At 38.3% G+C, this 12,975-nt stretch overlaps 1 protein-coding gene across 4 annotated transcripts in view; it reads left to right on the top strand.

Annotated features, from left to right (window-relative positions):
* The window catches only part of pde3a (phosphodiesterase 3A, cGMP-inhibited), a 92,066-nt gene extending 79,418 nt beyond the window's left edge, over nt 1-12,648 (top strand). For all 4 annotated transcript variants that reach the window (XM_052583945.1, XM_052583927.1, XM_052583937.1 and 1 more), the window contains 8 exons: nt 242-379; nt 562-673; nt 874-975; nt 1,088-1,287; nt 2,378-2,581; nt 2,665-2,826; nt 7,758-8,019; nt 8,409-12,648. In XM_052583945.1, coding sequence (XP_052439905.1) covers nt 242-379; nt 562-673; nt 874-975; nt 1,088-1,287; nt 2,378-2,581; nt 2,665-2,826; nt 7,758-8,019; nt 8,409-8,797 — 1,569 coding nt within the window. In that variant the 3' untranslated portion in view covers nt 8,798-12,648. The remainder of the gene's footprint in view (nt 1-241; nt 380-561; nt 674-873; nt 976-1,087; nt 1,288-2,377; nt 2,582-2,664; nt 2,827-7,757; nt 8,020-8,408) is intronic.
* The last annotated feature ends 327 nt before the right edge of the window (nt 12,649-12,975 follow it).

Here is a 12,975-nt window from a genome sequence, read left to right on the forward strand (position 1 = left end):
CAGTTCTCAGGGTTTGTTTGTTCCTGTAGATCTAAACTACCATCAAATTGTCATCAAAACCAATCACTGAGCGTTTGATTTGTTTTCGCTGTGGTTTTTTTGTGTTCTATGCTGTTTAAACTACTCTCTGTAGTAGTTTCATATGTGCCGCTTGATATTTTTTAGTAATTCCAGTTATGTCTAGTGGGTTTTTTTGTTGTAAGATGGCACAGTCCATGATCTGAAATCATTTCCTCTGCAGGATAAGCCCATCTTGGCCCCGGAGCCGCTGGTGATGGAGGGCCTGGAGCCCCTCATGAGTCAGATCAACAACTGGAACTTCCCCATCTTCAGTCTGGTGGAGAAAACCAACGGCAGATGCGGCTGCATCCTCAGCCAGGTGACACACTGACATCTAGTGGAGACTGACACAACCACAATGAACACATGAACAAACATGAAGAATTCAAACTGTTTGTATATAGTCAAATGCAATGTCCTTTTGAGAACCCATTGCATTCCTTTTGTTTAATTCCAGACGTGGTTTAGGGATTTTAAACTCTCTTTCTCTTTTTGGTTTAGGTGTCTTACCGGTTGTTTGTGGATACGGGACTCTTCGAGGCGTTCAAGATTCCAGTGAGGGAGTTCATGAACTATTTCCACGCTCTGGAGAACGGATACAGGGACATCCCATGTGAGTCTTTGCGCCGCAGGAGACATGTGTACAGAAATATGTTAACAATGAAATGACTGATGATGTACAACAGATGCTGTGTGCAGACAGCTTCACCTCTAGAGGAATAACTTGCCCTAAATCATCAGTTTTGCTTCTTTGTGGTGCGTACACTCCCTCTAGTGGTAGTTTAGCGTGTTAAACCTGCTCTTCCTTCACAGATCACAACAGGATTCATGCAACAGACGTCCTCCATGCGGTGTGGTACCTCACTACCCAGCCTGTGCCTGGTTTACCTTCACTGGCATCACTGAGTGACTCGGGTAACAATCACACTTCATTACAGTTTACACCACGGGTTATTAATAAGGACATACAATAGGACATAAAAACAAGCCTAGCTGACTTTCAAACAAATCACTCTCTCGGCTTTAGACTCTGACGGTGGACTCGCTCACAGTCACTCAAAGTACCTGATGTCCAGGACGTATCCTGTAGAGGACGAGGGCTACGGCTGTCTGTCCGGCCTCATCCCCGCTCTGGAGCTGATGGCGCTCTACGTAGCAGCCGCTATGCATGATTACGACCATCCCGGCAGGACCAACGCGTTCCTGGTGGCCACCAGCGCTCCTCAGGTGACACACCACACCATCATCACACCACATCAGGAAACAGATGTTCAGCTTTCATTGCAAGGCATGCTTTTTCTTCAAGTGTTTACAAGGGAGCGCTTATTTCCTCGTATTGTAATACATAAACCGATATGGTACTGTAAAGTTTGTAGGACATACTGCTGCTGCACAAATAGCATATAAAATAACCCGTAGCAGATCTATACAGGTGGAGCTGGGGAAGGTGGAGGATTTCAGAGGAGCTCTGAAAGCGTGCTGCAATGCTCAAGTGAATGCTAATCAACTGTTTTATTGTAAAGCAGCAAGCTCACTGGTTGCGTATGCAAAATGAACCAATGAGCTTCTGACAAGTCATTTAATGCTAACAATTTAATCAGCCTGCGCCATCTAGAGTTTCATGACAGAACTTGGTATATGTGTGTGTGTGTGTATATATATATATATATACATATATACATATATATGTATACATATATATATATATATATATATATATATATATATAGTACATGTAGTATTTATTTTATAAAAAAAATACAGTAAAAACAGTAAAATTGTGAAATATTATTACAATTCAGTTTTCTATGTGATGTTAAAATTGTATTTATTTCTGTGATCAAATCTGAATTTTACTCCAGTCTTCAGTGTCACATGATCCTTCAGAAATCATTCTAATATACTGATTTGGTGCTCAGTTTTTAATAATATTTCTTATTATTATCAATGTTAAAAAAATGTTTTTGCTCCTTCATATTTTTCAGGAAAAAAAAATCATAATTTGTTGATGAATAAACAGTTCAAAAGAACAGCATTTATTTGAAATGGAATCTTCTGTAATATTATAAATGCTTTACTGTCACATTTGATTAATGCATTTTGATGAATAAAAGCATTCATTTCTATAAAAAAATTTGAATGGAACTATATAATGGTTTCTGCATAAATATTAAGGACCATAAATGTTTTTTTTTATTTATCATAACAATCATGTTTCTTGAGCAGCAATTAGAATGACACTACTGGAGTAATGATGCTGAAAAACAGCTCTTGAAACATCTGAATCCCCATAAAAGTCTTGTGTGTGTCTCTGAAGGCCGTGCTTTATAATGACCGTTCGGTGCTGGAGAACCATCACGCAGCGTCTGCCTGGAATCTCTTCATGTCGCGGCCTGAGTACAATTTTTTGGCCAGTCTAGACAACATGGACTTCAAACGCTTTCGCTTCCTGGTCATCGAGGCCATCCTGGCCACCGACCTCAAGAAACACTTCGACTTCCTGGCTGAATTCAATGCCAAAGTGAGCACCTCTGATATTAGATATACATATATAGAGCAACTAATGCCGTGCATTTTATTCGTTTATGTATTTTGTGTTTGCAGGTGGGAGATGATGGATGCTCGAGCATCGATTGGACTAATGAGAACGATCGTCTGCTAGTCTGTCAGATGTGTATTAAGTTAGCCGATATAAACGGTCCGTTGAAAAGCAAGGAGCTTCATTTGCAGTGGACGGAAGGCATCGTCAATGAGTTTTATGAACAGGTCAGTGTCTACTCTTTGATGCATGTTTACGCCTAAGTCATTTTCGAGCTGTTCAGTCACAGCAGAGACAAACAGGAAGCTCTCACGATGACTAAGTGCCTGGCAACCGCACCTTGCGCTCATAGTAAGAGGCTGTGGCAATGTACCTCACAGCAACTACAGCATCTCGGTGTCATTCACATCGAGTGGATGAGAGGATGGCAAGGATACACTGTTGCCTGGCAACCGTCCACATCATCCTCGAGCGGTGCTGAAGGAACACAACTGTACTGAGAACGCAGGGCAATAAAGTAAGCAAAGTTTCACAGTGGTCTGGTCTGCTGGAAATGATGTTTTCAGTGGAGAGCACTACCAAGCTAAACAAGCCATTCAGTGATGAGAAACCAAATGAATCGGATGATATTTGGCCAATTAAAGTTATCATGAAATCAATTGGCTGTGTTTACTTTATTGGAGCACATTATTGGAAAGAATTAAATGTTCATAATAATTAATTAAAACATTTTTTTCAGCTGACACCAGCAATTCCTTTTCAACCTCTCATCTTGTCCATATAAAAACAAAATCTTGTCCTTTATCACCCAGAATTATGTCACATTAGATAAGTCAAATACAAACGCCTCTCATTTATTGATACTTTATTATTACAGTGCAAAAAAATAAAAATAATCTAGTATTTTTGTCATGTTAATATCTCAACATTTTAACATTTCTCAACATTTATAAAATATGATACATTTACTTGAGCACCTACTGTAGATGACAGAAGATATTTCAAGTGTTGTTTTCTGAAAAAATGTGGGGAGATTATAATTCAAATTAAATAATCATAATTTTTGAATAAAAATGAGGTAAAAATGAAAAAAAAATGAGAAAAAAATATTATTTTTTTTATTTTTCTGAGCACATTGATGGATTTTTTTTATTATTATAATTATTATTTATTTTTAATATTTACTCACTTCATTTTTCAGATAAGTTAAGATTCTCGGTTCTGTTTTATATCTCACACTTCTGAATTGATTTTATGCAGAAAAAAATATACTTCAGTGGGATTAGAAAAATAAACTTGAATCAAAGGAAAAACAAAACATTTTCTTACCCTTTTGACCGATTTTGTTTTTTTTTACTGATTTTAAACGCAATTCACCCTGATCAAATTTTCAGATATTTGTAATGGAAAACAATACAACAATGCTAAGAAATAAAGTAATGCTAACACTTTCGTATAGGGTCCAATTCACACTAATAAGTAGTTGCTTATTAGCATGTCTATTATTAACATATTAGCTGTTTATTAGTGCTTGTAAAGTTCATATAATGCATGACATCCATAATCCTACCCAATACCCTAAACTTAACAACTCTCTTATAAACTATTAATAAGCAGAAAATACGGAGTTAATTGAGGCAAAAGTCATAGTTAATGGATAGTTAATAGTGAGAATTGGACCCTAAAATAAAGTGTGACCAAAGTGCACTCGACAAAATGCTAAATGTTGTGTAAGATGCATGTTAAAACATCAGCATAATATTGTCGATTGAGCGCTACGGTACGTCATAATAATAATAATAATAATAATATATTTATTTTGTATAGCGCCTTTAAAAGTAGCTTTCTCAAAGCACTTTACATACAAGCATAACTCCAAATGAATAAACACAATGTAAGTACAAGAAAATAAACGCATAAAATCAAGTTCATGTAAAAGCAATCCTAAAATAAAATGTTTTAAGAAGAGATTTAAAAGTCACTAATGAATGTGCTTCCCTGATGTCGGCCGGGAGAGAATTCCAGAGCTTAGGAGCATAGACAGAGAATGCTCGGTCACCCCACGTATGAAGCCGTGTCTTCGGAACAACCAATAGACCACTCTGAGAGGAGCGCAGATTGCGACGTGGTGTGTAGGGGATTAATAAGTCAGTCAAATACTCAGGTGCCAGATTGTGCAGAGATTTATAGGCCAGCATAAGGATTTTAAAATCAATACGGTACCTAACAGGTAGCCAGTGCAGGGACTCCAAGACTGGAGTTATATGGTCCCTGGTCTTGACCCCAGATAGTACTCTAGCAGCTGAATTTTGAAGATATTGCAATTTATCCAGTGATGATTTAGATACCCCAGCTAGAAGACCATTGCAGTAGTCAATGCGCGAAAAGACAAAAGAGTTAATCAACTTCTCAGCTACCGAAAAGGATAACATAGGACGTAGCCGGGCTATATTTCTGAGGTGATAAAACGATGTCTTAACTGTATTCTGGACAAAAGGCTCAAATGACAGTGTGGCGTCAAATATGACACCCAAATTCTTTAATTTGGACTTAAACTCCAGTGCAACGCCATCAACAGACAGAGTAGGAGACCCAACCTTTCGCAGTTGATGTGGAGATCCAAGGAGCATGACTTCTGTTTTTGAGCCGTTTAGAGACAGAAAATTATTGGACATCCAAATCTTTATCTCAGCAATACAGTTAGAAAGATGCCCAACGTTCACTTGCTGACCCGGTCTAGTATGGATATAAATCTGTGTATCATCAGCATAAAAGTGATAGTTAAGGTTTAGAGATTGTAGTAATTGACCAAGTGGAAAGATGTACATACTAAAGAGTAGAGGACCCAAGACTGAACCTTGTGGAACACCCGTATGAACAGAACCAACCTTGGACCTATAACCACCCATAAAAACAAATTGGCTACGGTCAGTGAAATAGGACTTGAACCAGTCAAGAACAGTCTCTGACAAGCCAAATACATGTTCGAGGCGATTAAGTAGTAGGGCATGGTCAATAGTGTCGAAGGCTGAACTGAGATCCAAGAGAATGAGAATGGACGTGGAGTCATGAGTGCTCGTTCAACCAGTCATGATCTCCTTTCCTCCGTTAGCGTTTCTCAAAGAGTTAAGGGCTTGTTTGGATGCAAGTGATGAGTAATAAAACACTGCGTCTATTATTGTGAGGATGACCCAGTTATGTCTCTGAACTACAAAGCGTCACATGACCACCCCTGGCCATATTTCAGAGCATTACAAAAGCACCAGAAATGAAATGCTTCAGAGGAGCCTGTTTTTCCCTTCCCCTTTTCCGTTTCTTGAATGATTCATTTCTCCAGCACTTCTGAGCAGCACCTGACAGAACACAGCGCACATACATCACTGCCCTCTGATGACATCATCACGCTGTTGCCATGGCAACTTGAGACCTTGCCTGTTTGTAATGCTGCTGTCATTGTTAATGTCCAGGTCCTGCGAAGCATATGTTTTCATGCGGACTGTATGATGTTCTTTCAATCTCCGATTACTTACGGTAATATCTAATAAATGATCTCCATGTTTGGGAGTATTTCCCCCGTCCGTGGGAAGGCTGACCTAGTTTTATAGCAGTCGAATGTCTGTGAAGTGTGTTTCGCTCCTGAACTGGAAAAATCCAATCAAGTGTGCTTGAATATACTGAGCATACTGTTCCCTGCCTGGTAATATCGTCATTTGTTTAACGTAATAGATGAGTATAAAATAGCTGCTGCATAAACAAAAAAGTAAAAAAAAATGTGAACAAAAATGCTTCAAATCAGGCATTAATCAGATCAGATTAATCTGCATTATATAGAGCATTTCTGAATTGAAATGAAGCGCATATTTGCAAAACCACTGAATGCATTTCTTTTCTCAGGATGAATTTTTTCAGGAGATTTTTTTTCATATGCTTGCTGTCTGGTGACATCAGTCAGTTCCCATGATGCTCTTCATCCAAATAAAACTGGAAAAGGGAGTGCAGATGAAGGACAGCGTTAGTTTCAGTTGATTTAATTTGGATTCAGAAGATTGTTTACACCACAGGATTAAAAAATTATAATAATTAAATTTGCATGTCGCTTTGAATAAAAAGCATCCACTAGTGACAATATCAGGACTATACACAAACAGATATAGACGTATATGGAGGGCACTGAGATATTGAGTGACTTCAGTGACCATAGACAACACAATAAACACAGACAGAGCATTCGATACAATAAAGATAGACAATGTTAAGAGTTATAAGTAGTGGTACTGATATAAGAATATCAGGGTAGAGAAGTGCCAAAATGTCATTGTAGAGTATCGCATGTAAATGTAATTGCAACTTTTTTCATCTAATTTGGATTTTGTTTCAGCAATTCTTAATTTTTTTTCTGCCACTGAATAAAATTCAATAAGGTTATTGGTTAAGTTTTATCTCATAATTCTGAATTTTTTTCTCGCCATTGCATCTTTGAGGGTTTATGTCTCATAATTCAGACTTTTCCTCTCAGAATTACAAGTTTATATCTCACAACCCTTCATTTATTTCCCAGTTCTGCGTTTACATCTCACAATTCTGAATTCTGAAAAAAGTTACAATGAAATTGTAAGAAATAGGTTTCCATGTTACAGCAACAAAAAATGATTTTAAATATTATTCCACTTAGAGTCAATATGAAACAACATTATAACGCATTTTATTTCTATAATGTAGGCAGAATTCGATTTTTCTATTAGAAATGATCATTGGGAATTGATTGGATCATAAAAATGGGGTTTCATTCCAGTGCTTGAAGCCTAAAACAGTGTTCACATCAAAGACGATAACTATAACGTTTTAATAATTGTTCTACATATTGCAGAATAGGTGAGTCCACACACCATAACCATAATATCAATTATCATCTTTCAGATGGATTTCTTCCATGACAGCCAATCAGAATCCATCCTGCTTTAAAGAGCTTGAGCATTTAAAACAGCAGGTGAAAAAACTGCAGCGTGCGATTATAATAAACAGAATGATATTGTGCATTGGTCTGGATGCTAATATAGACATCTTTATAGTTAGTTCTTGGTGTGAATGGGCCTTTAAACATTATTCTTTATTTCTTCTATATGTTTATATGCATTTTCTCTTCATTCTGGTGTTGCAGGGTGATGAAGAGTCCAGTTTGGGCCTTCCCATCAGCCCCTTCATGGACCGCACAGCACCACAGCTGGCCAAACTGCAGGAGTCCTTCATCACACACATCGTCGGGCCTCTCTGCAGCTCTTACGATTCAGCCGCCCTCATGCCCGGCCACTGGGTCGACCCTCTGCCCAAAGAGTGCGAAAACGCTGAGGAAGAGACGGATGAAGAGGAGGAGGAGGAAGACACACCAGAGGAAGACACCTCCACCAGCTCCGAACTTTCCCGTGAGTTCACGTTTTTACTCAAACTTTGCAGATCAAGTTCAAAATCTGGTTACTGTAAGATACAAGATGTTATAAGATAATAAATAGGATTAAATGTCTTTGGATTCATTGAAGCAATCAACCTGTGATAAAAAACTAATATTAAATATAATGTAAAAACTCAGATTTCTGTAAAGCTGCTTTGCAACGCTTTGCATCATGAAAAGTGCTATGCAAATAAACTGGAATTGAATTATATATGTGGATCAATGTGCATGTAAGAAATGAAGACGCATTGCATGTCTGATTTGTTTGTTGTTTTTTATTTTTATGTACAACATTTCTCAGATTCATTGCTCAAATTCTGAAGAACATATTAGCACTCTCTTTATTCACTGGGTTTATTGTAGAGAAACCAGCACCCAAGAAACGACGGAAAGTGTTCTGCCAGATCACCCATCACCTGCTGGAGAACCACGAGATGTGGAAGAAGGTGATCGCAGAAGAGTCCCAAAGTCAGACAGAAGAGGAGGAGTCCACATGCCTCACTAACACCCCTGAGCCAATCCTAGCCATCGATGAGGAGGAGGAGGAGCCGGGGAGCAAGGAGGAGCCTGCAGACGACCAGGAGGAGGAGACAACGGAGGAGGAGGAGAGTCCTGTACCTGACGAGACACACGAAACAGAGGAAACAGATGGTGAGACTGTAGAGGAAGCGGACGAGACTGTGGGGACTGTAGAAGACGATGCAGAGCTAACGGGAAAACGAGAGGAAGACGAGACAGAGGATCCGGAATGAATGACTTGCCTTTTTTTAGACGTTGTCTAAAAGCTTTTTATCGGCAAGCGAGACTTCTAAGAAATGGTTGCCAGCACATCACTTAGACACAACACTGTAGATGCTTGGGGAACATGTGCCTAAAGGAAACAGGGTGGGACGGGGTGGTTCGGGATGAAGTAACAATGAGCAGGCGGTGAACTATTGAGGTTAGATGCTAAAATTGGCCAGGACATAGAGTTCTCCAGGGGGTTTCCTATATTTTCTAGACTTACGTTGGTCAGTTTTGCAAATCCGTCTGGCGAAACCCTCTCCAGCTGCACCTTAACCCCCAAAACTACGACAGGGGTCCCAATGTTCTGCGGCGACATGTTTTGCAGGCTCAACAAGCATTTCCAAGGAGCCTAGTGTCAAAGTCAGGAACGAGAAACCAATCCACCGTGACTCTGGCCGGTTTGCGTATCCCATCATCGGCAGCATTCGAAAGCAGATGCTCCAGAAATAGCATGCATTTGTGAAAAGGCTACGAAAAGATACGATATGTGTCTGCATGTCTGTCCTGCCATTGCTCTTTCTTTTTCCCTTCCAGAACATCACTATAGCAAACGCTTGCGCCACTGTCTCATTTCTGAAGGCTTGTCATTCCCTTCCCTCACCTTTTTCCCTCGGCATTCCATGAACTGAGATTTTAAGTTTCTCAGGATCAGACTGTTTTCGGATAATTGTATTTAAAGAGTCATTGGTTTTTACAGACTTTCTTGCAACTTTCTAATCTTTTCTGATCTTGACTCGTGGACAAAGGCAACCTTTAGTTGTGTTTTAAACTGTAACTTCTTCAAAACGCCAATGGCCTTTTTGCCCAATCGTTGTTTAACCAGGTGATTTGATATATATATACACATGCATACGGCGTGCAATAGTACATCACGTCATCCCTAGTCATCGGTGTACCATCCAAAGCTACAGATGCTCTTATTCTCCCCTCTTCTGTTCTTGCATTTAATTGAGCCAATTACAACGCCTCATCTTTGAAACGTCCCCTTCGATCGCAATGCAATGTAACCCTTACTATTATCAGGCAATGTGGTGCGATGATGTCCGTCCGGCGAATTATTAAAGCAATACCGACCCTATGTGTACAGCAGATTGGTAGCATTTCCAGTTGCACTTTCTTTTGGTTGCTGTGTAGATCTGAGACAGCTCAAGTGTGTGTGTGCCAAATATGACTTCAAATCCATTCTCCCCAAATTATGAAACACCATCAGGAGCATGCAAAGGCCGTGTGTGCTTGTGCGTACGTGTGGCGAGACAGTATGAGTGCTTTTTATTTGTATATGGCCCCGATTTTAGAGGGTATATTATATTTCTGCATTAGGCCGTAGATTTGTAACCCCAGGCCAGAGATATTAACCCTTTGGTGCATGAGTTATTAAATCACAAATTAAAATAGTCTTCATGTTTTTATTACTTTTTTTAAAACAAAAAAAAATATTAGTTCCCAGTCTTATGACGTATTGTGAGAGCATTACAGTACACTGCAATAAGAGATAGTAGTTGTTATGTGGTGCATCACTTTTGTTTGCCATTTTTAATTTAGGTTGCCATAAAGCAGAAAATATAAAAAGGATTGTCACAATGAATTATGGATAAGGGTTAAGATTCAACACCTTAAAAATGACTGACTAGTGTAGTGGACATCTTGCATTTTGTTAAATTATACAGGCGTCTTCACTGTGTATTTCCCAAAATAAAATTATCGTAATAATAAAATGCCCTAAATAACCCATCATACCCCAAACCAGATATATTAACCCTTTGGTGCATGAATTATTAAATCACAAATAAAACTATAATGTTTTAATTACTTGTTAAAACAAAAATATAATAATTCCTAGTCTCTTTTATTTATCAATATAATGCATTTAAAGTGTTACGGAGCATTGCAATAAAAGATTATGATTGTTAAGTGGTGGATCTTTTTTAGTTTGCCATTTTAAATTAATGTTGCCATAATAAAACATAAAAAAATGGATTGTCACAATGAATTATGGGTAAGGGTTATCGCCTTGAAAATAACTGTAGCAGGGATGCAAGATAATATCGGCACAACATCGGTATCGGCCAATAAAAGCTTAAAATGACCATCATCGGTATCGGCCGATATGAATATTTCTGCCGATGAGCCAAACCGATATTCTCCAAGTGAAATAATTGACCTGTTTTTCAGATGTGAATGTCTGTCTACATTTGTAAAATAATACATTTATGGTAGAATCAGTATAGAAGAGATACATGGATTTCTCTTCAGTAAAATTAAAGTTTAAATATATCAGGCGAAAAATTTGTATATAAATCAATATCGGTATCGGCCAAAATTATTTTGAAAATATCGTCATATCGAATATCGGCCAAAATCCAATATCGTGCATCCCTAAACTGTAGTGGACATCATGCATCAAAGTGTTAAATTATACTGATGTTTTTGCTGTATATTTCCCAACTTAATATCATAACCTATAATCAAATCCTGAGGAATATAATACATTATTTCCCAATTTCACGAAGAAATATGTGACATTATGGAACAATCCATTATGCAATATAGCTCCGCCCCTTTTCATTCTTACTTTTGCTCTGTTTTGGGAATTACATTACTGTGAGTCTTTGATGATCAAAGGTCATTGATATTGATGTCTCAAAGTGTTTCAAACCCAGAATCATCAAAGATGCCCAGATTTGCTTGTACCCAGACAGTATTCAGAGAGACTCAACAACAGCTGGAATTATCCAGCGAATCCTACACGTTTGATGCGCGCGCGCGCTCGCTCGTGCATGCACTGCATGATTGCGTGTGTTGGCATAGTAGCTCTGTGCTCCACTGTGCCTCCCATCCGTGGGTTTTCAGCTCTCATCTGCGTTCGGTGACTCTGATTCCAGATTCTCAAGTCAGAATGGGCAGCACAAGTCTTCAAAAACCGGTGTGGATGGGTTTATAATTTTCATTTTCACCCATTTCATTTTTTTTACACGTAGTAGATGCCCTAAGAGGTGAGATAAATAACAGTCTGTACAGTTCGGCTAAAAAAACCTGTGCAGGTATTTCAGAAATGCACGATAACTTGCTAGTTTGTTTGTAAAGCGTAGCGTAGCTGGGTTCATCATTCCAGATCCTTTAGTTCGACTTGCATGTCAGGTTTACCGGATGTCGACACAAGAGACAAAAAGAGGCTGATCTTTTGATATATTTCTTTGCATCTCCTGTTCAACCCTCGTTCCTTCATCTTCAGCTGCATTCGTCTGATAACCGTGTCCACTCGTTTCATTCACCTCGAGAACCAAACAAGCTTTACACCTCTCTGAGAAAGAGAAGTGGTACTTGTACTTTTTTATATATATATATATATATAGTCGGCACTTCACTGACAAAATAATTATTTTTCTTCTCACTTGTATCTTGCACTTAACACATGTAGCAATACCTATAGAAAGGGGAACTGTGTAAATCACCAGTATTCGTAAAGTGAAATATTCATTTTATCGCTGATTGTTTGTTCCATTTTGTACAAAAATTATATTGTGTACAGGTTAAAAATGAAAAGACAAAAACAAAGCCAAAAAAAAAGGGACAAAAAGATGAAGACGACAACCGAAGTCTTTTAGATAAACATTATTTATTTTTACTGTTTTGTAATTTAGACACTATACTGTAGCTCCTCTATTGCCAGACTTACTGGAAGTGCCTCTTGGTATAATGTAACATACAGAAAATATATATTGAGATTATTAGAACCTGTCACAAGCTGAACATTGTGGATGTTGTAATGTGAATACAGTTTAATAATACGAGTGAAATACCTGTGGTATTGAATGTCTCTTGTGTTCTTAATTGTTTCTTTCTTCCTTGATTGATTTTCACCCCTCATTCGAGACAAAATAATCTGAAGGTTTTCTACTGAAGCTAAATACAATGGGTAAAATGTCAAATATTCATACAGTTGTGTAGGTGTTTTTGTCTTGAAAATGGCTCCTGTCTCAATCGAAGTCAAGGTAAGATCCCACACGTTATGCCAGGTCTTCACTCAAAAATTAAATGCACTCACCCTTGGGCTGTACAAGACAAGTTTGTTTCTATATCAAAACAAATTTGGAGAAATGTATCATTTCTTGCTCAGCAATGGATGCTCTGCAGTGAATGGGTG

Source organism: Carassius gibelio, chromosome A4 (genome assembly GCF_023724105.1).
Source record: "Carassius gibelio isolate Cgi1373 ecotype wild population from Czech Republic chromosome A4, carGib1.2-hapl.c, whole genome shotgun sequence".
NCBI classification, from domain to species: Eukaryota; Metazoa; Chordata; class Actinopteri; order Cypriniformes; family Cyprinidae; genus Carassius; species Carassius gibelio.